The following is a 24,889-nucleotide window of genomic DNA, read 5'->3' on the forward strand; positions in this document are numbered from 1 at the left end:
ACTTTTTCCTCTCCTCTCCACAGTTTGATTCCAAAATGCCAGAAGTGCTGACATTGGCAGATATCCCAGAATCACAGTCAATTGTTTTCTTACTTGAAGCCTGTGGTGAAGCCTCAACTTCCAGGTTAGATGGGAAGCGCTCACTCTGAGCCCCGAGGACTCCCATGGGCAGTGACTGGTCTCCAGAAGCAAGGTCAGCCTCCAGTTCCTCACTGACAGGGAATGTGATGTCGCTCACAGGTTCTTCCTTGATCTTTACAGGTTTAGTGTCCTCTGTGGCCTTCTCAGGGTTGACAATCCTTTCATACTCCTCAGATAGTTGCTTACTAATCTGTTGGCAAGCAAGAGTCAATCTTCCAAAGAAATGTTAAAAGCAAAGTGGATGGTTAGCTTGTGGCATCGCACGTAAAACCAACATAATATGAATAAAGCAACCACTGCCAAAGGAAAGAACTGGTTTTTTGTTTCATTGTTTTAAAAGAGATTTTTATTTACTTATTCATGAAAGACACACACACAGAGAGGCAGAGACACAGGCAGAGGGAGAAGCAGGCGCCATGCAGGGAGCCCGACGCAGGACTCCATCCCGGGACCCCAGGATCACGTCCCGGGCTGAAGGCAGGTGCTAAACCGCTGAGCCACCCAGGGATCCCCTGATTTTTTGTTTTGTTTTTTACTTTTTTTTGAGCACAGCAGACACATGGAAGGAATTTGTTGAAGGTGCTGAGTTTGCATTTGTAAATGAGAGAGACACAATGAAGAAAAGTTGTTTTAGCAGAGAGTTTCTTATTAATTAATAGTTGCATAAAGGTAAAAGAGACTTTGTTAAAGACAAATCAGAGTGGGGACAAAAGATCACATTTTTGGCTGTAAAAACTAATAGTTGAGATCTGTCCCCTAGGTGGATAATGAAGGGTATAGGAAATCTGGATCACTTAGCAAAGACTGTCAGGTGTTAAAAATCCCTAATCGTATTTTAGATTTGGGGAAACCAAAACAATGAACAAATGACTTGCTTAAGGCCACAGGGTTTGAAGAGATTAGGTAGTTCTGGCTGCAACCAAAAATGGTATCTCTATCCCTTCTTCTGCCCTTGGGCAGTATCACTTCACTCTGTTTGGTTTTGCTTTTTATAGCACTTAATGCCACCTGAAATTGTTTTGATCACTTTTTATTTACTTGTTTTTGTTTCTCTCTTTAAGAATGCACGCTCAAGGGACTTACCTTATTAACTGCTGCTGTCTCACATATGCCTCACTCACAAAAGGCACTCAATAAATATTTATTGAATAAAGCATGGTAACCACATTCTCTCAGACTCCATATTCCTGTCTATAATTTTTTTTCCAGCAGAAGTGTTATCAAAAAATGTGGCCGCTCATTGACTAAAGGAGGCCCCAGGGTCTGGCCAGGTCAGTGATGAAGTCAAGAAAACACAGCTAGGGCCATGAGGAGAGCAGGTCAAGTCCACTCTATTCCAAGCCCCTGTGCTCTGTTCCCTAGGGCAAGTATGGGATCCTGCTGAACACCCCTAGATTACACCCAGTTCTCACAGGGTGACCTCACCTGTAGCATGTAACTGTGATAGTCCTTGATTCGGTGCTGCCAGAACTTCTGGAGGGAGAGCACACTGCCAATGCCCACTTCATGGAATACTTGCTCCATAACGTCAGGGAAAGGAGTCTGCCCCAGCCGGGCTTCCCGATCCACAGCGAAGCGCAGCAACTTGGTGAATTTAAGGCAATATTCATGTGCCACATCAGTAAGGGTCTCCAGGACACTTTCATTAGCACACTCGAAGCCTGCATGGGCCAGGATTGTGGCCACTGCCTGGTAGAGAAGCTGCCGGCAGGAGTGCCAGCTGAGTTCAGTCACCGGTTCCCCTTTCCCGCTGAAAGGCGAGACATGGCAGTGTTATTAGTGCTCTTGCAAAGGGCTGACCCATCCTGTCTCCCTAGGAGTTTTACAATTTTAGTCAAACCACTGGCCCAGCTTTCTAGGGGAATTCTATGCAGTTACAGAGCCCGGTTTATCTTGCTGCTACACAGGGCATGTCTCAACAACCCACGATCATATCTCTGAGCTCCTCCAATTACATAAAAGTCTTAATAGACAATACATGTCCACAATAAACAATATAAAAGTGTCAGGTGAATATAAAGTTTCTTTTATCAACTGCTCAGTTTTGACTACTTTCAGGATGAAAAAAAGTTTATAGCTCAGGCACTGTTCAAGAGCGCTCTAATTATTTCACCACATAGCTTCCTCATACGCTGGATGATACACGGAGTTTCAGAAATTCAGTCCCAATTAGGAGATTCTTATACAACTACAACAGACCATTTGTAAAACTGGACAAGCAACTCAATTTCATAAAAGCAATTTAAAATGTATACAGTTTACAAAGCATTTTTATCCTATCCTGTGCACAGTGGGTAGTAGATCCATATTATGATTCCCATTTGGCTGCAGGTTTCAGAGGCTGAGGTTCAGAGGTGCGGACCTGCCGGAAGTTGTTTCGATATTATCAGAAGGTGGAGCTTCTGATTTCAGATCCCATGTTCTTCATAATACACCATTTTACTCCTAATCACTGCTGTAGAAATCTTAATCTAAGAAATAACTTCAAAAAGGTCTCTGACCTCCTAAAAATAACTTTTAACACATTTCTAATCAATACCTGTCTCCTGAAAATTCCTATCTTCTGCCTCCCTCTGACAAATAAGAAAATGGATAAAATCAGGTATAGAAGATTTCTTGGGCAGCCCAGGTGGCTCAGCAGTTTAGTGCCGCCTTCAGCCCAGCGCCTGATCCTGGGGACCCGGGATCGAGTCCCACGTCGGGCTCCCTGCATGGAGCCTGCTTCTCCCTCTGCCTGTGTCTCTGCCTCTCTCTGTCGCTGTCTCTGTCTGTCTCTCTCTGTGCATGTCACTCATGAATAAATAAATAAATAAATAAAACCTTAAAAAAAAATCTTTTCCCTGGTCCATACTTGGCATGTGTCACTATGTGCTGTACAAGAGGGCTAGAGGAGCTGTGTACCCACTTTACTACTATCTGCTCAGAAGCAATTACTGCAGTCCACATAATAGTTGGAAAGCAAGAAAACCAACTGCCAAATAAGTTTTCAAAGATTATTTGAGAGTGTGTGTGAGCAAGTGGGGGGTGGGGGGGAGCAGAGGGGGTGGGAGAAAGAACCTTAAGCAGGTTCTGCACTGAGAAGGGAGCCCAACATGGGGCTCATCTCAAAACCCTGAGATCATGACCTGAGCTGAAACCAAGAGTCAGACACTTAACTGACTGAGCCACCCAGGTGCCCCCCAAATAACTGTTCATTTACTATTTCCACCATCATTTCCTATAGCCAGTCTCCAAAAGCTAAAAGGGCCAAAAGCAAAAGGCCTCAGAAATGCCTAATAAACAGCTAAACCAGTATTGCTTTATTTGAGTAACACATGGACTTACTTCAAAGGAAAATAATTCTTTCAGCACCCCATAGCTGATGCAAATTATTTTTGCTAAACGTTTCTTAAATATGTATAAAACAAACTAGTATAAACTTCTGATGTTAACAGCTCTTCTGAATTAAAATTAGAAGTTTGTGATTGGAAGAACAAACATGGTTGAAATAACTATACTACCCAAAGCAATCTACGCACTTAATGCAATCCCCATCAAAATATCACATGCATTTTTTCACAGAGCTAGAGCAGGGATGCCTGGGTGGCCCAGTGGGTTAAACATCTGCCTTCGGCTCAGGTCATGATCCTGGGGTCCTGGGATCAAGTTCCTACATCAGGCTCTACTCATCTGGGAGCCTGCTTGTCCCTCCCCCTCTGCCCCAAGCTCCCCTTGGTCATGCTCTCTCTCTCATTCTCTGTCAAGTAAATAAATAAAATCTTGAAAGAAAAAAAAAAGAACATTCCTAAAATTTGTATGGAAATACAAAAGACTTCTGGTAGCCAAAGCAAGCTTAAAAAAGAAAAGCAAAGCTGGAGGAATCACAATTCCAGACTTTGAGTTATATTACAAAGCTGTAGTGATCAAGACAGTATTGTGCTGGCACAAAAAAAAAAATGGATGCATAGATTAACAGAATAGAAAACCCAGAAACGGACCCACAACTATGATCAGCTAAACTTGCACAAAGCAGGAAAGAATATCCATTGGAAAAGAGACAGTCTCTTCAACAAACGGTGTTGGGAAAACTGGACAACAATATGCAAAAGAAGGAAACTGGACCACATTCTTACACCATACACAGAAATAAATTCAACATGGATGAAAGACCTAAATGTGAGACAGGAAACCATCAAAATCCCAGAGGAGAACACAGGCAGCAACTTCTTCGACATTGGCCATAGCAACTTATTAGATATATCCCCTGAGGCAAGGGAAACAAAATAAAAAATAAACCATTGGGACTTCATCAAGTTAAAAAGCTTCTTCACTGTGGAGGAAACAACCAAACTAAAAGGCAGTCTTTGGAATGGGAGACGATATTTGCAAATGATATATCCGATAAAGGGTTAGTATCCATCCAAAATCTCTAAAGGACTTCTAAAACTCAACACCCAAAAAACCAAATAATTCAGTTAAAAAATGGACAGGAGACATGAATAGACATTTTTCCAAAGAAGACATACAGATAGCTAACAAACACGTGAAAAGATGCTCAACATCACTCATCATCAGGGAAATACAAATCAAAACTACAATGAGATACAGATCACACCTGCCAGAGTGGCTAAAATTAACACCACAGGACACATGGTGGAGACATGTGAAGAAAGGGGAACCCTCTTACACTGTTGGTGGGAATATAAACTGGCGCAGCCACTCTGGAAACAGTATGGAGATTCCTCAGAAAGCTAGAAAGAGAATTGCCTTACAATTGTGCTACTAGGTATTTACCCAAAGAATGCAAAAATGTTGATTCGAAGGGATACATGCACCTCCATGTTTACAGCAACATTATCAATAATAGCCAAATTACTGAAAGAGCCAAATGTCCAATGACTGACAAATGGATAAAGAAGATGTAATATAGGGATCCCTGGGGGGCGCAGCGGTTTGGCGCCTGCCTTTGGCCCAGGGCGCGATCCTGAAGACCCGGGATCGAGTCCCGCGTCGGGCTCCCTGCATGCAGCCTGCTTCTCCCTTGCCTGTGTCTCTGCCTCTCTCTCTCTCTCTCTCTCTGTGACTATCATAAATAAATAAATAAAATCTTTAAAAAAAAAAAGAAGATGTGATATATATTTATATATGTACGTATATACACACAGTGGAATATTAGCCATAAAAATGAATGAAATCTTGCCTTTGCAATGGCATGGATTGAACTAGAGAGTATTTTGCTAAGTGAAATAAGTCAGAGAAAGACAAATACCATATTTCACTCATATGTGGAATTTAAGAAACCTAACAGATGAACATAGGGGAAAAAAAGGAAAGAGGCAAAGCATAAAACAGACTCTTAACTATAGAGAAGAAACCGTTGCTGAAGGGGAAGCAGGCGAAGGGATGAGTTAAACAGACGACGGGTATTAAGGAGGACACTGGTGATGAGCAGTGGGTATTGAATGTTAAGTGATGAATCACTAAATCCTACACCTAAAACTAACATTACACTGTATGTTAACTGGGATTTAAGTAAAAACTTGAAAAAAATGAGAAAGTTTGATGCAAAACTACAAAATTCTAAATAACAGCATCAATTTAATATGATGGCAATATTCTTAAAACTAAATTGCCTTCCAAATGTAAATATGGTACTGATCACTACAGAGCAAGTTTTTTGAAGCTGTATCTATATGAACATGTGAGATGCATGTAATGATAGTTACCCCTACCTTTTTCACTATTCCAAGGACTTCAGAACCTTCAATTATACAGTGTGCACCAGGACATCATTTGGTCAACTGGAACTGCAACCCTTACATAGTAATAAGTCCATTTCTGTTCTTTTCTCACTACTTTGGGACAATTAAAATAGTAGTAACTATTATCAATAACAGATGAAATTAAGTGGTATACAATATTACTTACATATATTTTTTCCAAATATATTTAACCTTCAATCTAATCTTGAGGAAATAATCAGCAAACCCAGTGAGTGGGACATTCTACATCTAAATGACCTGAACTCTTAAAGATTAGTATCCTGTGTTTTAAAAAAGGGGAAGCTAGTTTTTTTTTTTTTTTTAAGATTTTTGTTTATTAATGAGAGACACAGAGAGAGAGAGGCAGAGACACAGGCAGAGGGAGAAGCAGGCTCCATGCAGGGAGCCTGACACCGGATTGGACTCGATCCAGGGTCTCCAGAATCCTGCCCTGTGCTGAAGGCGGTGCTAAACCGCTGAGCCACCCGGGCCGCCCAGGAAGCTCTTCTGGTTTAAAATTCATTAAATAGGGGCGCCTGGGTGGCCCAGTTGGTTGAGTGTTTCACTCGTGATTTCAGCTCAGGTCATCATCTCAGGATCTCAGGAAGGAGCTCCAAGTCAGGCTCTGCACTCAGCAGGGAGTCTGTTCTGGGATTCTCTCTCCCACTTCCTCTGCCCTTCCCCTGCTCACACGCTTTCTCCAACAAAAACATAAACAAAAACAAGACACTAAACAGCTAAATGAAAATCATTTTTAGGTTCTGGATTAGAGGAAAATTTATTTATAAAGGATATTTTGGAGAAATCTGAATATGGACTTAATAATTGATATTATATAATTAGTGTTCATTTATTTTGGTGTGATATTGGTATTGGGGTTATGTAGGAAATTTTCTTTATTCTTAGGTTAAAGTGAACAATTTAGGGGTGGAAGAATACTTAAGAATTAAGGGGTGAGGGATCCCTGGGTGGCGCAGCGGTTTGGCGCCTGCCTTTGGCCCAGGGCACGATCCTGTAGACCCGGGATCGAGTCCCACATCGGGCTCCCGGTGCATGGAGCCTGCTTCTCCCTCTGCCTGTGTCTCTGCTTCTCTCTCTCTCTGTGTGACTTACATAAAAAAAAAAAAAAAAAAGAATTAAGGGGTGAAATACTGAGATATGTGCAACTTTAAAATATTTGGCAAAGACTGTACGTGTATATATTTACAATTGTTATGCATTTATTTATGTGTGTATGTGTGTGTATACATGCTTATACACATGTGAGAGAAAACAGATGTGGCAAAATGTTAACAATTGGTGAATCCTGGTAAAGAGTATTTAGCCATTTCTTGTACTATTATTTAAATTTTTCTTTGGTCTGACAAATTTCAAAATGAAAAATAATTTTTTGGCACCAGATGCAAACTTACACACTGAAATGCAGTAGTAGCATTATATCATAAAGCAGTCGTTTAGAGGATATGGAGCAGGGCTTCTCAAACTTAAATACACATATGAATCTTCTGGAGATCTTGTTAAAATGAAGAATTTTTTTTTTTAAGATTTTATTTATTTATTCATGAGAGACAGAGAGGCAGAGACACAAGCAGAGGGAGAAGCAGGCTCCCTCTGGGGAGCCCAATGTGGGACTCAATCCCAGGACCCCAGGATCATTACCTGAGCAAAAGCAGATGCTCAACCACTGAGCCACCCAGACGTCCCTAAAATGAAGATTCTGATTCAGGAGGCTGGGTAGGGCCTGAAACTCTGAATTCGTAATAGGTTCCCAGGTGATGTTGATGCTCCTAGTCTGAGACCAGATTTTGAGTAGCAAGGATCAAGAACATTTTTACATTACTTCTAAAGTGATGTTATCACAATGAAAATATAGCTGGACCCTTGAACAACATAGGGGTTAGGGGCACCAACTCCCTGTGCAGTTGAAAATCCACAAACAGCTCTGACTCCCCAAAACTTAATGATTAACAGCCAACTTTTTTTAAAAGTGTATTTTACCTTATTTTTTTAGTAATCTCTATATTGATATGGAGCTTGAACTCATGACCCCGAGATCACGATTTCACGTGCTCTTCTGTCTGAAACAGCCACGCACCCCAATGATTTATACTAGCCCACTACTGACTGGAAGCCTTAGTGATAATATATAAAGTTGATTAACACTTCTTTTGTATGTTTATATGTATTATATACTGTATTCTTACAATAAGTCAGCTAGAAAAAAGAAAATCGTAAGGAAAATCCATTTCTAGTACTGTACTGTAAAAACATCCACATGTAAGTGGACCCACACAATTTAAACTCATGTTGTTCAAGGGTCAACTGTACACAACTTAAAAATTCTTGTATAGAACTTATGGATTCCTAATAATATGAGAGTAAATCCATGAATCTCAACTTGAGGATACTAACCTAAACCCATAATGTACATTTTAAATCAAACAGAAAGACTAAACTCTGAGGACTGAGGCCATGGCTTCTTTAACATACTAGTGCAGTATCTTGCTCCTAGTAAAATGTTTGGCATGTAACAGGCACTCAATAAATATTTGTTACCTCAAAAGTAAAAGACACAGACTCCGGATATGGAAGATCAGGATTCAAGTCTTAGACTTCCTTCCAATTACCTGAGCAACTTTGGCCATGTCGATTACTCTTATACTCCGTTTCCTCATGGAATTAGGACTGCATGCTTAACAGTGCTGTTGCGAAGACTTTTTGGAAAAAAGAAATAGCAAAGCCTTGTCTTACCGATAAAAGTCACTCTCTGGGTCACTGTGCCGGATCTGGAATGGTGCATTGGGATTCTTACAATCTATAGGCAGGAGGTCATCAGGAAGAGGAGGTGACCCAGGGCAAGAGGGAAGAGGTTCACTCTCTTCGGTCTTTACACCTTCTGTCTGTTGCTGACTCTGGGCCTGAGCTGTGGCAATGAGATTGCGCAGACGTCGGTTGTGCTGGATCAGCTGAATAGTATGGATGGTGAGGCTGCATGGCTCTGAGGGGATGTCCAACATTGTAGGGGGCTTGGGCTTGTTGGCTGAGGGCTGGTGCAGTGGTGGGTCATGGACTTCCACTAGACGGAACTCCCGTGGGAGCAAATCAAAAGAACTTCTGTTGGTCTGGCTTGATGAGATGGGTATCTCTCCCCAGTATCTCAACATTTTGGAATAAGAAAGGAAGAACCTTCTAGATAAATGTAGTAGTGACCTAAAAGCAGTGTTTTTAAATCTCTAGGTTATAGGCTTCTATAGTAAAAAAAAAAAAAAAAAAAGTGAAGTCTAGCCAGTTATTTACATAGAAAGTAGGCTGTTCAAGACCACTCAGAAAATGTCAATGTCAGCAACACTGTAGGACCAAAGATGTTCTCCCTGAAGAAATTAAGAGAAATATAACTGTTAGATGCCATTCATCACAGTCACATACAATGACAATTCCTACTGGACTGAACCACAGGTGGAATTTGGGTCATTAGTAGACTAAAAGCTGCAATGGTATTGGGAGGGCTAGTGTCCATGTTTTCAATATTACCCCACTAACTCATTACGAGAACTACCATCATGCTCAATCCTGAACAATCTGCAAGGCAAGATCCTCAAATGAGACCTGGAGTATTTCTCAGGGTATCTCGACACATCCGTCCTGAATCAGTAGGAGAAAGGGGGGTGGGGTGGGGGGTAGAGTTAAAGATAGGAAGAGGTGGTTCTTACTATGTGTGTCAAACACAGGCAACCTTTTCCCTGGTCCCGATGAAAAAATCTATTGACCAGTAATCTAAATGGCCTTACGCATTCAACCTCTGACATATATACAGAAGAATCTCAGTGATTTCTGCTGCCTCCTAATTGGTATCCCTTACTTCAGTATCTCCCTGTATCTAATCTATGCTCCAGTGCTGCTAGACTTCATCTTTTTAAGACTCCCATCTAACAACTTCTCTTTGCTTACTGGAAAAAGTCAGCCAGGAGTCTTGGAGCTACCATTCATCAAAATCTGCAATCTGACTTAACCCACCTTTCCGGATTCGTTGCCCATATGTCTCTTCAAGTTCAACAAACGTTTATCAAATGCCAGGCATTATGGAAGAAGACAAACACCACTGCAAGATCCCTGACCTGAGGTGAGGGAGAGAAATATATAAACAGAACATTTCAATATGGAAGTGTATGGTAAGGGCTGTTCTAGAGACACAGACCTGGTGCAGTGAAAGCACAAAGAAGGAGCTTCCTGGAGGAAATTTCCACCCTGGTTCTAACCGTATCATGACTATTCAGTTTCTTGAGCATGTCATGTATTTCCAGTTGACCCTTTAAGTGGTGATCTCTGCCAGAAATGCCCCTCCACGCACTACATCCCTGGCAGACTTGTATTCGATTTAAGTATAGTTTATAAGTATAGTATTTAAGTATAGTTTAGGTCACCAGTCTCCATCACCGCCCCAGGAAATCTCCCTTCCTTATATTCTCACAGCACTTCTCATGTCTTCACCACAGCATTTATACCTGGATTGAAACTAAGACTTCTCTCAGTCGAGTTTGTCCTTCCATCTACCCCCATGATCTTTGTACAGTGTCTGGCGCACAGTATATTTGGCATTTGTTGCGTGCTTACCATGTGCCAGGCTTTGTCTTTACTGTTTAATTCAATCTCCACATCTATCCCATTTTTCAGAGGCAGAAGCTGAGGCCCACCGTCTTGCCCAACGTCGCAAATGACGGAGGGAGAAAATCAAGACAGGCTCCAGAGTCTGCGCCCCTAACCACTACACTATGCAGTCTCAGTAACTGGCTTCCGAAAAAACAAAATGAACAAAGAAATGGGTCAACGAAGGGACCAAACAGAACAAAATAAAACCTTAATTTCACCGAAAAGAACACGAAGAATAAGTTCAAAGAAAGCCCCGGTCCTCGGCAGCTCCCAGTCAGGGTGAGGAGGCGCAAGGGCCTGGAGTCATTGATGCCGGGCGGGGCGGCTGGGAGACGAGGAGGTCTGGGCCTGGACCGTGGCACGGAAGCGCGACTATTCACTGCCGCGTCACGGGAGTTGGGCTGGAAGACTGCACGACTCGGAAAGGCCTGAGGCGAGGGTCGCCAGGCCCGCGAAAGCTGGCTAGGTGACGGGTGGTCCTAGGCTGTCGGAAGCGCTTCTCCTCACGCAGGATATGCCACAGGAAGCTATTACGACAGGTTGCACCCTCTAAAGATGTCCCCATTTTCACAGCACCTCGGTCTCCTTTTACTGTTTTTTCCTTCCCGTGATGTTGCCCTCTTCGTAACGTCGTGTGTGGGTGGTGAAGGAGCAACTCCGCCATCGCTGCCCAGAGAAGCCGCTGGGAGCTGAGAGAGAGAGAGAGAGAGAGGAGAGGCGGAGAGGCGGAGAGGGAGAGGAGAGAGGAACTTAGAGACTGCGGGGGTAGGTTTCCCAGGAACAGATTTTGAGAGTGCACCCGCCCGAGGATGGCTGATAGTCCCTCTCCGTCCGAGTCGCTGGCTTCGCAAGAGCGCAGTGATGACTTCAAGAAACCAACCCTGCCGGTGCCCCCGGTCGTGCGGGGCACAGCTCCGGCCACCAGTCCTTCGAACCCTGAGGAGGTAAAGAAGGAAAGGCCCACGGCGCTGCCAGAGCCCGACCCCGGGGAGCCCGACGTCCCGCCAGTCCAGCCCGACAGCGGGGACACCAGGAGTCCACCGACGGAGCAGCCGCGGCCCCCCTCAGCGGCTCCTTCAGCTGGCGGCCCGGCCCGGGCTCCCCCTTACCGGGAGCCGCCGTGGGGCGGCCCCGCCTCGGCCCCCTACAGCCTAGAGACGCTCAAGGGCGGCACCATCCTTGGCACCCGCAGCTTGAAAGGGACGAGTTGCTGCCTCTTCGGGAGGCTGTCTAGCTGCGACGTGTGCCTGGAGCACCCTTCGGTGTCCCGGTACCACGCCGTGCTGCAGCACAGGGCGGCCGGCCTCGAAGGAGAATGCGACGGCCAAGGGCCGGGCTTCTACCTTTACGATCTGGGAAGCACCCACGGCACTTTTCTTAACAAAACCCGCATCCCACCCCGCACCTATCGTCGCGTCCACGTCGGGCACGTTCTTCGCTTTGGAGGCAGCACCCGGCTCTTTCTTCTTCAGGTAAGTAGAACAACGTAATGCGGAAATCTCTGGAGTGCACCGGCCTGGGTTCCAGAGTTGCTTACGCTTTCTGTGAAGAAGGAGGTTCTCCCCGTCCCCGAGGACAAAGTGGGGGAATCTGGCTCCTCTGCGGACACGTGTCCCCGTTGCCATATTTCTGAAAGTGACTCCCACACTCCTGAACTCTGAAAGAATTCTTTCGCTTGGTTCATCAGGGACCAGAGGAAGACCGAGAGGCAGAATCCGAGCTGACCGTAACGCAACTGAAGGAATTGCGCAAGCAGCAGCAAATGATGTTGGAGAAGAAGATGTTGGGAGAAGACTCGGATGAGGAAGAAGTGGACACCACCGAAAGGAAGAGAAATACTAGTAGTCAAGATGATGAAATGGGCTGTACCTGGGGAATGGGTAAGAGATTAAAATTGCTGCCGGAACCTAATATTGTAAATTCACTACAAGTGGTATGTATATAGAGCTCTGATCTTGATTATCATCACTGGAGGGGCTGGAACTACATTCAATTTTTTTTTTTTTTTTTTTTATGATAGTCACAGAGAGAGAGAGAGAGAGAGAGAGAGGGGGCAGAGACATAGGCCGAGGGAGAAGCAGGCTCCATGCACCGGGAGCCCGATGTGGGATTCGATCCCGGGTCTCCAGGATCGCGCCCTGGGCCAAAGGCAGGCGCCAAACCGCCGCGCCACGCAGGGATCCCCTGGAACTACATTCAATCAAAAACCATGGAATGTTCAGTGTAGGATAGTGCCTCATTTTTTTTGTACTTTATGTATGTAAATTCCCTGAAATGTGAAATAGCTGATCAGAGAAAGCTTGTCCCTTGGCCAGAAGAATAAATGGAGTTTTCTATAATGCCAGGCAGTTTGGAGGATGGGTATTCAGGAACTAGGAATATAAAAAGAAGATCATCTTAATGTAGTGTTGGGAAGATTGGATAAATATGATGAAATTACTTCGTAAGTGTAAAACAAAGCTAGAAACCCTAAATATGCTAAAGTAAGGGTTTAGAGAAGGGAGTAATCACTGAGGACTTAGACGTGCACTGTCCAATATAGTAGCCATTACCCATATGTGGTTATTGGACACTTAAAGTATGACTAGTCCAAACTGACTTGTACTATAAACCTAAAATACACACTAGATTGAAAGGCTTACTGTGAAAAAATAATGTAAAATATTCGTAATATTTTCATATTTTTTTATTTTTTTAAAGATTTTATTTATTCATTCATGAGAGACACAGGGAGAGAGGCAGAGACACAGGCAGAGGGAGAAGCAGGCTCCACGCAGGGAGCCCGATGTGGGACTCGATCCCGGGACTCCAGGATCACGCCCTGGGCTGAAGGCAGGGGCCAAACAGCTGAGCCACCCAGGGATCCCCCAATATTTTCATATTGATTACATGTAATAATTTTACCTGATCCCCTCCCCCTCCTTTTTTAAAGATTTTATTTATTTATTCACTAGAGACACACACAGAGAGAGAGAGAGATTGAGAGAGAGAGGGAGCGGCACAGGTAGAGAGAGAAGCAGGCTCCATGCAGGGAGCCCGACACAGGATCCGACCCGGGGTCCCCAGGACCTCGCCTGGGGCTGAAGGCGGCACCAAACCGCTGAGCCACTCAGGCTGCCCTGATTCCCCTTTTTAATGTGGCTACTAGAAAATAAAAAAGTTTTTTAAAGATTGTATTTATTTAGAGAGAGAACAGGTGTGAGCCAGGGGAGGGGCAGAGAGAGAGGGAGAAGAAGAAACAGTATCTCAAGCAGACTCTGCACTGAGTGTGGAACCGGACAAAGGGCTCAACCCTGTGGTTCACACCCCTAAGATCATGATCTGAGCTGAAATCAAGAAGAGTTGGAGCCTTAACCACCTGAGCTACTCAGGCACCCTGAAGATAAAAAATTGCATGTATGGCTTTCATATTGCTGTTGGGCAACACTGACTTAAAATTTGAGAACGTTTTTAAGTTTACAAACAGATGTGTCTTGAGCTGGAACTTGAAGGAAAGGAAAATTAGCCCCTAGGAAGCTTAGTATTGAGAATGGTTTTCAGGGCAGAGATTGATGATTGTTTTTTTTTTTTAAGATTATTTGTGTTTTTATTTGACACAGAGAAAGAGAGAATGAGAGAGAGATGCACAATCCTGGGGAGGGCAGGCAGAGGGAGAGGGAGAAGCCGACTCCCCGCTGAGCAGGGTCCTGACTCAATCCCAGGGACCCTGGATCATGACCTGAGCTGAAGGCAGAAGCTTAACTAACGGAGCCACGCAGGCCCCCGGGGATTGATGATTTTACCCGATTAATGAGTAGACCAGCCTATATGGCAGATATGGTAAATATTAATAAATTATATGGATACAGAGTATTAGACACAGCTTGTTAGAGAGCAGGAATACAGAGCAAGAAGCTTAGGTTTTTTCCATGGACAATGTGGTAGGTAATTTTGTTTTTAAAATATAGTGATGGAGGGCAGCCCGGGGTGGCTCAGCGGTTTAGTTAGTACTGCCTTCAGCCCAGGGGCGTGATCCTGGAGATCCGGGATCGAGTCCCAACATAGGGCGCCCTGCATGGAGCCTGTTCTCCCTCTGCCTGTGTCTCGCCTCTTTCTCTCTCTCTGTGTTCTCTCATGAATAAATAAATAAAATCTTAAAAAAAAAAAAAGACTTCGTTTTAAAAATAAAAAAATAAAATAAAATATAGTGATGGAGAAAAAAAAAATAAGATGCCATGAAAGCAAGTTTTAATTTGTCCCACAATTTAGAAAAACTAAAGATATTTATACTAGTGCTTTTGTGTTTGCCCCCTTCTCCCCGACCCCTCACCTTTCTTTTCATTGATAACTGTATGTTTGTGCAGGCTGAATGGAAAGTGGGTGTCATTAAGATAGTCTCTTCTTATGTCTGTCTGTTCTTTCCCATGTCCTGTAGGAGAAGATGCTGTAGAGGATGAGGCTGAAGAGAACCCCATTGTCTTAGAGTTTCAGCAGGAAAGGGAGGCCTTTTATATAAAGGATCCAAAAAGGCTCTCCAAGGTTTTTTTGACCGAGAAGGTACGTAAACAGATTCTGACCCTGCCAGTAAAAGGTATCCATTGCAGGTTGTTTTATAGATCTTCAGGGTACTTAGAAATGCTGTATTTTATCTGCTGTTCTGCTGTTCCTCTTAATCAGTTCTTGCCCTATGGTCGATCGCTTCAGGTTTATTTTGAAAATAGTAAAAGTCTTGTTAGTTCTTCCCATCTTGGAAAAAAGAGACTACTTTTTTTTTTTTTTTTTTTGACTTGTCCCATTCTTCTCAAAAGATCTTAGACTTGGGTGGTGGGGAGATTGTCCTAATGTCTTAAATTTTTTTGTTTCTAATTCATCTGATCTTTTATAATCCTTAACATGAATGTTCACTTTATATGATGTAAGGGATGTTTCCACAGAGGATTGTTTCAGTAGTGATGCTTTGAGAGAATATCTCTGTGTGTTTATGAATATGTATGTGAACTGGATACATTCTGCACTTAATATTTATGCTTCTAAAAACCAGGCAGTTATGAGAAATTAACTACATCTACAACTTAAATAAGTGTGAAAGCTGCTATATAGTGGATAAAGCCATTTTGGGGGAGTTTTGATCTGTTTGCCTTTTTTTTTTTTTTTTTTAAGATTTTATTCTTTTATTTGAGAGAGATAGAAATAGCAAGAGAGAGCACGAACGAGCAGAGGACAGAGGGAGAAGCAAGCTCCTGTTGAGCAGGGAGCCCGACATGGGGCTAGATCCCAAGACCCTAGGATCATGACCTGAGCTGAAGGCAGATGCTTAACCAATTGAGCCACCGAGGCACCCCGATCTGAGTTTGCTTTTCTTTGCCTCAAGCTCATCCTAATTTTTAAAAAATATTTATTTATTTTAGAGAAAGAGAGCAAGTAGGGGGAGGGGCAGAGGGAGAGAGATTCCTGAAGCAGACTCCCTGCTGAGTGTGGAGCCTAATGCAGGGCTCTATCCCAGACCCTGAGTTCATGACCTGAGCTGAAATCAAGAGTTGGCCCCTTAACTGACTGAGCCAGCCACCCAGGGTCCCCAAGTTCATCTTAATTTTATTATTCAATGATAATCCCTAGGAATAAGAAGTGAAATGCTTTGAAATTTAGTATTCGGTGTGGCATGGGAATTTGATATTCTTATTTAACCCTTCCTCTCTTTTCCCTTTGTCTCAACTAATAGTTTTCAGATGTTATTAAAATTGTTTTGCCTTTCTTCCTCCCACAGGAGAAGAATTAGAATATGAATTTGATGAACAGGGGCATAGCACTTGGCTCTGCAGGGTGAGGTATGTTCTGTTCTCATTAATGTCCATTTCTGAAAGTGGCCAATTTCAGGTTGTAGACAACAAACCCAAAGAGTAACTTCAGTCTTATTTTTAGGGTATACCTGAATTTGGGCTTTGATAATTTGGCAAATGGAGTGGGATGGGTCAGAGGTATGAGGAAAAGATTGAAGTCCAACCTTGGCAAGATAGAACAAGATGAATGAGAGATTATAAAAGCATGTCAAAAAATAACTATTATCACAGCATATTAGTTTTTTTGGTGAAAATTAGAGCTTAGTGTTGTGCTGTGATTCCCTCCAAACCAATATAGATTACCTGTGGATGATTCAACTGGAAAACAACTGGTAGCTGAGGCCATTCATTCAGGAAAGAAAAAAGAAGCAATGATCCAATGTTCACTGGAAGCTTGTCGAATCCTTGATACTTTGGGATTGCTGCGGCAGGAGGCAGGTATGTGGAAGTCTTTTTTTTCTTTAAAAGAAAGAAAGCAGAGGAGACAGAGAGGGAGGGAGAAGGAGGAAGAGGGGGGGAAAGAGATAGAGATGGACAGAGACAAAGAAAAAGAAAGAGAAAAGGAAGGAAAATTTAACACAAGGCAATAAAATATCTTTCAGGGGAAAGTGTAAACTGTATAGAATTCTGTAGTGAAAAGAAAAGATTCCATATCTCAGTATTCAAAGGAAGCCATTGTATATATTCTCCTAGACATTTTTTTATGGGTATAGATATATGTTCAGAATTAGGTCCTTTAGGGGGATCCCTGGGTGGCTCAGCAGTTTGGCGCCTGCCTTTGGCCCAGGGCGCGATCCTGGAGTCCTGGGATTGAGTCCTGCCTTGGGCTCCCGCCATGGAGCCTGCTTCTCCCTCTGCCTGTGTGTCTACCTCTCTCTCTCCCTATGTCTATCGTGAATAAATAAATAAAATCTTAAAAAAAAAAATTAGGTCCTTTAATAAAAGTAAGCACTGGATAGCCCGGGCAGCTCAGTGGTTTGGTGCCACCTTCAGCCCAGGATGGGATCTTGAAGACCCTGGATCGAGTCCCACATCGGGCTCTCTGCATGGAGCCTGCTTCTCTCACTGCTGTGTCTCTGCCTCACTCTCTCTCTCTGTGTCTCTCATGAATAAATAAATAAAACATTAAAAAAAAATAAGACTACCAATGACTCATAACAGAATACACCTGTTCCTTGCCCTGCCCCTCCTCAGTCTTCAACTTTAGAAGGCTTTTTAAACTCTTTCAGTTATTCCTTTTGGCATTTAAAAATATCCATATTTCTAAAAAGGAAGAATGTGCTGCTTTATTTTGAGTCATTTATTTTAAACATCTACTGACTCTGTTATATTAGTATTTACATGATTATGTTTATGCAAATATTAGTCATAACTCAGCAGTTTTTTCTTTTGTTTTTCCTAAAGTTAATAATTATGTGTGTTTTTTATGTATTTGGATTTTATAGCTCTTGATCATTCTTCCCACACCTTTCAATAACCTTTAAATATATTTTCTCACATCGTCAATCACATTAATAATTGATCAGTTCTGACTTTTTTGGAAACATTTCTCCTAAAGAGCACTATTTTTTTAGGACTTAGTGCTCTCTGAATTGCTGCAGGACTGTCAACTGGACCTTACTTTGCTGTTATCCTTGAGATTCCTTTGTCTTTTTTTCAGGGTTAAATTTTCTGTTTCTTGATTCCCAGATTCTCATGTTTCTTGGTGTATTCCTTGTTTTATTGGAGTATTTCTTTCTATAGTTTAGCAGCAGATTAAAAAGCTGGTACTACAGTAGAGGGCATGGATGATTATAGTCTTCAGTGGATTTCACATCTTTCATTTTCTTGATCTACTCTCATTTTGGTGGAAATCCTCTAGTGGATTCCTCAGAGAAAGGATGTATAGCAAGTAAAAACTTTATTAAAATTCTCCATTCTGAAAATTTTTTAACGATTTTAGCTTTACTATTGATACTGTTCAGAAAAATTCTGAAATTACCATTAGTCATTTAATCCCTCTGTGTTCTCTTTCTCTCTGGAATTTTGTTACTAGATATTGAACATCTTAGACGACCATATAAGTTTTCTTTTTCTTTCTTTGTTATCTCAATGTCTTTTTGTTCTTTCTGGGAATTTCTGCAACTTTATCTTTTCTATCTAGTTTGCTATCAAGATTTTGTGTTCCAAGGTTCATTTTTGTCCTTTGAACATTCATTTTAAAAAAGATTTTATTTATTTATTTGAGAGAGAGTGTGTGTGCAGAGCAGGAGTACGAACAAGGGGGAGGGGCAGGGGGGACAGGGAGAAAAGACAATCTCAAGCAGAGTCAGCACTAAGCACAGAGCCAGATACAGGACTTTATCTGTGACCGAGCCAAATCAAGAGTCAGAGCGTTCAGGATACTATGGGTGGCTCAACAGGTGCGAGCACTCTGCCTTTGGCTCAGGTGTGATCCCAGGGTCTGGGATTGGAGTCCCATTGGGCTCCCACTGCATGGAGCCTGCTTCTCCCTCTGCCTATGTCTCTGCCTCCCTCTCTCTGTGTCTCTCATGAATAAATAAATAAAATCTTAAAAAAAAAAAAAAAAGGCAGATGCTTAACACTGAGCCATCAGATGTCCTAGATATTCATTTTAAAAACATAATATATATCGTTCATGGGTTTGTAAATATCTCATCACACACTAATCTGTGTCCTTCAGATTGCTTTTCTTTTTTGTGTGTGGTCTCTATCCTGCACATTAGAGAATTGTTCTCAGGGCACCTGGGTGGTTCCGACGGTTGAGGTGTCTGTCTTGGAGCTCAGGTCGTGATCCCCAGGGTCCTGGATCGAGAGTCCCATGGCTCCCTCAGGGCCTGCACTTCCCTCTGCCTATAATGTCTCTGCCTTTCTCTGTCTCTCTTGAATAAATAATTTTTAAAAAATTTTAAAGTTTTAGGAGGTGTTCCTCAGTTGTATAGTTCTTGGTTGTGGAGATTCTTGTTGGGGACAAGGTGCCCGACAGCTTGGATTATATAGAGTGAGACACTTTCCTAATTTTGAGCTTAATAATAATAGAATGTGGGCCTTTATTGGGGAGTCTCATGTAGTGTCCTTGGTTTTTCCTGTGCTGGCAGGATTCTCAGAGAATATTATTCCCAATCTCCTGCATGAAATTCCTGGGCTAGGAGCTGTGGGGAAGATAGCTGAGCAGATTCTCAATATCAGCCCCTATTTTCAGGGCTGTTTATTTTTAGAATATAGTACCCATGCTCTTGTCAACTAGTCAGTCCAATGCAGACTTTCCATCTTACCCTTTCTAGAAGATTAACTGGATTTTTTGGGGGATGGGAAGGAGAGTAAGAGCAGGCAAGGAGAATCTATTTCTCAACAACTTTACTCTGTTCTGCTGACCTGCTGCACTACTGTCCATCCTCAGTTCCAGATCCTTTCAGGTGCAGTATCATCAGATTGGTTCTCAAGCTTTCCTCACTATTGGTTTTAGAAATTCATCTTTATTAGTTCTACTAAGTTAGTTTCCACCTGTCTATGTTTCCATGAAATGTTTACTATCCCTTCTCATGTAATCTGATTGTAGTTTAGTATTTTATCTTTTGTTTCTGCATTTTTAAAAGCTTTCTTTACAGAGAGCATTGGACTCCAGGCTACAACCCTGAGATCAGGAGTTAGGTGCTCACCTACAACTAAAGCAATATGCTTGTATATTAGTGTATTTATTTATTTTATTAAATTTGTGTTTTTTAAAAAGATCTCTGTTCTTTAGTGGGATATAGGAAAATATAAGATAATTTAATGTATAAATATATATGAAATTATTTATATTAATAAGGACTGTTTTTGGTTTGCAATAAGCTAAGTTCAAACTACCCAAGGAAAAGGATTATTGTCTATAGAAGTGGAGAAAATAACTTGTGAAGGAAGAACACAAATTATTTGAACCAGGACTTTTAAATTCTGGTCTATCAAACTAGAACTGTCAGTATCTGGAGATACTATAAAGCTGTCTGTGTAATCTGATCAGTTTTATGAGTCCATGAACTTACATTTTACAGATAGTTCTTATCCTATGCAGAAAAAGCACACATTTGCTCACAGCCCTGAATTTATATCTCTCTTTCCTATTCATTGGAAAGGAGTCTTTTTCATATATCTAAATATAATATGGGGAAAAGATTCTTACTATTGGATGGCACTGGTCTTGGTACCCCTATCCAGATGGAATGGAGGAGTTCCACCAGAAAAGATGCTTTTTACAAGACAGGGAATAAGATGGCATAGGGTAGACAAGAAAGTATGGGTCCCGTGGTCTATTTTATAAGCACACCCATTTCATGGTTACAAACAATATTTGCATTGATAGTCCTCTATGGATAATTTCTCTAGTGGAATTGCTGGTCGGTGTGTTTATTTACGTGACGATAATGTTGTGGTAATGACCATCAAGGTTGTATTGTGTATATTCCCAACAGTTGTTTGAGGATTATTTCTTGCCCTTGCCAAGTGGGCAGTATTAATCTTTTTCTAATATATAGGTGAGAAGTGGTATCATTATTTTAATTTGTATTTTTTCTTTTAAAGATTTTATTTATTTATTCATGACACTACAGAGAGACAAGAGGCAGGAACACAGGCTGCAGGCTCCATGCAGGAGCCTAACATGGAGGACTCCGGGTCTCTAGGACCACGCCCTGGGCTGAGGCGGTGCTAAACTGCGCTGACCACCCAGGCTGCCTAATTTGTATTTTTAATTATTAAAAAATGTTTAACATCTTTTTCACCATTTGGATTTTCTTTTTCTGTGAACTACTTTCATTATTTTTAAATTTTCTGGATTATATGCACCTAATTTTGCTTTCCTTTTGCTCATTGATTTTGAAACTATTGTTCATAAATAAAATCGCCCTTGTTTTAATTCTTTCATTGTGATAAATATGCATCATAAAATACCATTGTAAGTATTAGTGTATTAAATACATTCACATTCTTGTTAACCAATACCTGTCCATCTCTCAGAAGTTTCTCATCTTCCCCTATTAAAACTTTGTTGCCACTGAACACTGCTTCTTTCTTCCTTCCCCCAGCCTGGACTAATTACATTCTACCTTCTGTCTCTGTGTGAATTGAACTACTCTAATTAACTCTATAAGTGGAATCATGTGTGTCTGGTTTATTTCATAACATAAAGTCCTTGTTTTATATGTAGTTTGACAACAATGAGTCTTATAGTGATGATATTTTGGATTGCTTACCTACCCCCTTTTCTTTTTGCAGAAACTCATTTCAGGATCCCTGGTGGTACAGCGGTTTAAGCCTGCGCTGGCCAGAAGCTGATCTGGGAACCCGGGATTGAATCCCGTCGGGCTCGGTGCATGGAGCCTCTTCTCCCTCTGCCTGTCTGCCTCTGGTTGGTGACTGTCCTGCTCAAAAAAAACTCATTTCATTACCATTTATTTATCTCCTAGTATCTCGAAAAGGAAAGCCAAGAACTGGGAGGATGAAGACTTTTTGATAGTATTTTTGACTGTGATGATTTGGCCTGGAACGTCTGAACCTGAATGAGAAGCACAGGAAAGATTGTTGAAAACCAGAGACGAATCGTGATGGCAAGTTTACTAAATGCTGTGGTAGATTCAATTTTATATAGATAATATATTATTATGTTGTTTCAAAATTACAGTATAAAACAATAGCATTAAGCAATAACATTAAATCTGGTAGTGTTATAACTTTCTTAGTCTTGTCCAATTTGTTAGTAATATGAAGATCTTATCAGGTTGGAAAAAAGAGTTTGGCTTGCTGCTAGCCTCTGTCTTACACTCTGGATAGATACTGATTGTATGAACCTTCTTTGAATATGATTAACAGCATATCAAAAGAAAAGGAAAATTTAGACATTCTGAAGTGGCAATCAACTGAACTTTTGTGATCAAAGTGAAGAATTTTGAGGTATACTATTAATGGTCTTAAACAGTATATCCCTTTATAGAAATCGTCATAGATGGCATGTGTGTTTTCACTATATTACCAGAAGTAGTGAGAGCTTTAAACATTACCTAACATCTATTTTTTGATTCTGTGAAAACAAATGCCTTGAGTTCTTTCTTTTGATGACATAAGTCTATATTCTGTACATTCAGTTTAATTATGATTAATTCAGAGTGAATTCAAATTAAGCACGTAAAATGTTAGCTCCATAAATTCAGATTTAAGTGGTTCTGAATCAATGCATACAACAAACAAAAAAATCTGCTTGTAACAATAGTGAATAGGAGGAAGACGAAACTACCATATTTGAGAGAAGAAAAGCTTGTTTGTTCACCCTGTTAATTTGGGTATTACAGGTTTAGTAAGTGTGATATTTGAAGGAACTCTCTCAGGCCTCTGCAAGCAGCCATCAAACAAAAGGTAGAAGTTGTGACCTATTAAACAATATGTATCAGAGCGTCTATCTGGTACTATACACCTGCTTGTCAGCACTGAGGCTAATAAGATCTCTCTATAAATGGGCCTTTCTTTTTAATTTTTAAGGTTATTTATTTATTCATGAGGGAACACAAGAGGCAGGAACACAGGCAGAGGAGCCGTCTCCATTCTGAGGCCCAATGAGACTTCGATCCCAGTTCTCCAGGATCACGCCGCCTGGGAAGGCAGGCGCTAAACAGCCCAGGCCACCCAGGTGTCCTGAGCCTTTCTAGAAATAACATAGCATCTTTGAATGAGAAAGAACATTAAATTATTTGGTTTAAACTCTTTATGTAATAGATGATAATAGAAATGTGTGAGCAAAGTGATATTATCTAAGGTCTTCAAATTGTCACTGTTTTCTTATTCCTAATATGGACAATATTGTCACTCTATCAACATTTATGTTAGTGGATTTTTAAAAAGTTATTTATTTAGTAGAGGGCAGAGGAGAAGTGTATGAGCCTTCCTGAGTGTGGAGCCTGACATGGGGCAGTCTCATGACTCACAGAATGTGACCTGATCTAAATCAGAGTTGGATGCAACCTGTTTGAGCCACCGTTGCCTTGTTGAGTAACTTTCTGCCATTTTTGTGAATTTTAAAAATATTTGAAGCCATTTTCTGAATAATGTATTGCTCTTTCTTGGACAGCTCTATCAGAGTCACCATCTCAGGACTCTTTAGATGCATTCATGTCAGAAATAAATCAAGGAGTGCATTGGATGGTGTGTCAGGAGGTGAAACCACCTGAGAACTTTTGAACTTGGAAAAAATATTAGAGACTTAAAGGGTTGATAAAAATTGTAAAACCAGCGAGATTCCCAGAGCTGAAAAAATGAGGGTCTTCGTATAATTAAAATTTTAAGAAGGCATGTTTGAATAGATAACATTTTGAATTATACATTGTTTTCTTACATATCATTAGAATGAAAATAGAATGTAAGAGGCCTTTAAGCACAGGAGATCAGTGATTTCAGAGTCAAAACATTTCATTATGAAATATAGACTGCTATGGGTACAGAAAAGCGATTCTTGTTTCATTAGAACCTGGATACATAATCTTTTAATGCAAGTAAAAACTTCTTTTAAAAACAACTTATATCTAGATTAGTTATCACCCAATATATAAAGACCTTTGAGATGGAGTAGACAACCATCTGTCAAAGAAAAATGGGGAAAGGGGGTGATAACGCTGACTTTGGGCCACTGAGAAAAAGAAACCATTATAACTCTTAACTATATGTAAAAGATACTCAATCTTGCTCATAAGGGAAATACAAATATAATAATGTAATCTTTAATCTATGATTTTATCTTATTTTATTTTTAAGATTTATTTATTCTGGGAACCTGAGGGGATGCAGGAGCACGGGCAGAGAGGCTTGGGCTCCATGCAGGCAATGTGGGACCGGTCCCAGGTGCAGATCACGCCACCGGCGAGCAGCATGGCGCTGCTGAGCCACCCGGCCTGCCTAATCTATGATTTTAAACCCTAAGAAATAAAAGTACAGATTGTCATTTTAGCACTTGATTTGTCATTCAGAATAGGTTGATAACTTTAATATATTTAAAATATATTAATAAAAATATATTATTTATTTATTATTTGAGAAGCGAGAACTACAAGGCTTAGAGGAGCAGGAGGGACAAGCGAATCTCACTGAGGACCACAGCCTGATAACAGACTCAATCCCTAACTTGATATCCACAGCCTGAGCACATAATCAAACCCAAAGATACCCACACTGGACTGAGCATACCCAGGTTTGTATTTAAATACTTTAAGTGGACTTTCTTCCTTTAAATAGAAGAGCATAATCTAAAGTTGATTTTATTGGTTAACTTTGATTTTATTAAATTATTGGAAATTAACCTAGTCATTTAATCTGAAAATTTTTGATAATTGCCAAATAGGATTTTGGGAAATAGTTTTTAGACACAAACTTGTATTATTTGTGAAGTGTATGAATATGTATACGTGGTGTGTGTGTGTGTGTATGTGTGTGAGAAGTGAAATAAAATCCCAACCTTTCCTTGATGGTATTTATAAAATGCAATTATAATGATTTCAAATTTAATGTTAAATTAAATTGTTGACT

General features: G+C 41.2%; 4 protein-coding genes across 24 annotated transcripts in view; 2 read left to right on the top strand and 2 right to left on the bottom strand.

The window, feature by feature from the left end:
• Nucleotides 1-24,889, top strand: part of GPN1 (GPN-loop GTPase 1) — a 57,685-nt gene that overhangs the window by 23,541 nt on the left and 9,255 nt on the right. The window lies entirely within an intron of this gene.
• LOC112662604 (STAGA complex 65 subunit gamma) overlaps nucleotides 1-24,889 on the bottom strand; it is a 64,399-nt gene that overhangs the window by 18,398 nt on the left and 21,112 nt on the right. For 6 of the 16 annotated variants that reach the window (XR_007403315.1, XR_007403317.1, XR_007403316.1 and 3 more), the window contains exons 1-5: nucleotides 10,748-11,053; nucleotides 9,897-9,997; nucleotides 8,634-9,253; nucleotides 1,567-1,891; nucleotides 94-331 (exon numbers count right to left, since the gene is read on the bottom strand). Coding sequence is in view for 13 of the 16 variants with exons in the window: in XM_049096105.1 (XP_048952062.1) it covers nucleotides 94-331; nucleotides 1,567-1,891; nucleotides 8,634-9,046 (976 nt within the window). In the remaining 3 variants the exon portion in view is untranslated. Of the gene's footprint in view, nucleotides 1-93; nucleotides 332-1,566; nucleotides 1,892-8,633; nucleotides 9,254-9,896; nucleotides 9,998-10,493; nucleotides 11,054-11,105; nucleotides 11,234-24,889 lie in introns of those variants that run through there. The other 10 variants (XM_049096114.1, XM_049096109.1, XM_049096110.1 and 7 more) reach the window with 5 other exon arrangements.
• LOC112651131 (STAGA complex 65 subunit gamma) overlaps nucleotides 1-24,889 on the bottom strand; it is a 63,955-nt gene that overhangs the window by 18,398 nt on the left and 20,668 nt on the right. The gene's annotated exons all lie outside the window — the stretch shown is intronic.
• Nucleotides 11,263-21,836, top strand: LOC125752724 (kanadaptin-like). Its single transcript, XM_049095346.1, is given in 7 exon segments — nucleotides 11,263-12,001; nucleotides 12,217-12,409; nucleotides 14,944-15,030; nucleotides 15,033-15,065; nucleotides 16,273-16,333; nucleotides 16,644-16,783; nucleotides 21,790-21,836. Coding segments are annotated over 7 exon segments (1,224 nt in total). The 5' UTR covers nucleotides 11,263-11,338.

This window comes from Canis lupus, chromosome 17, assembly GCF_003254725.2.
Source record: "Canis lupus dingo isolate Sandy chromosome 17, ASM325472v2, whole genome shotgun sequence".
Lineage (NCBI taxonomy): Eukaryota > Metazoa > Chordata > Mammalia > Carnivora > Canidae > Canis > Canis lupus.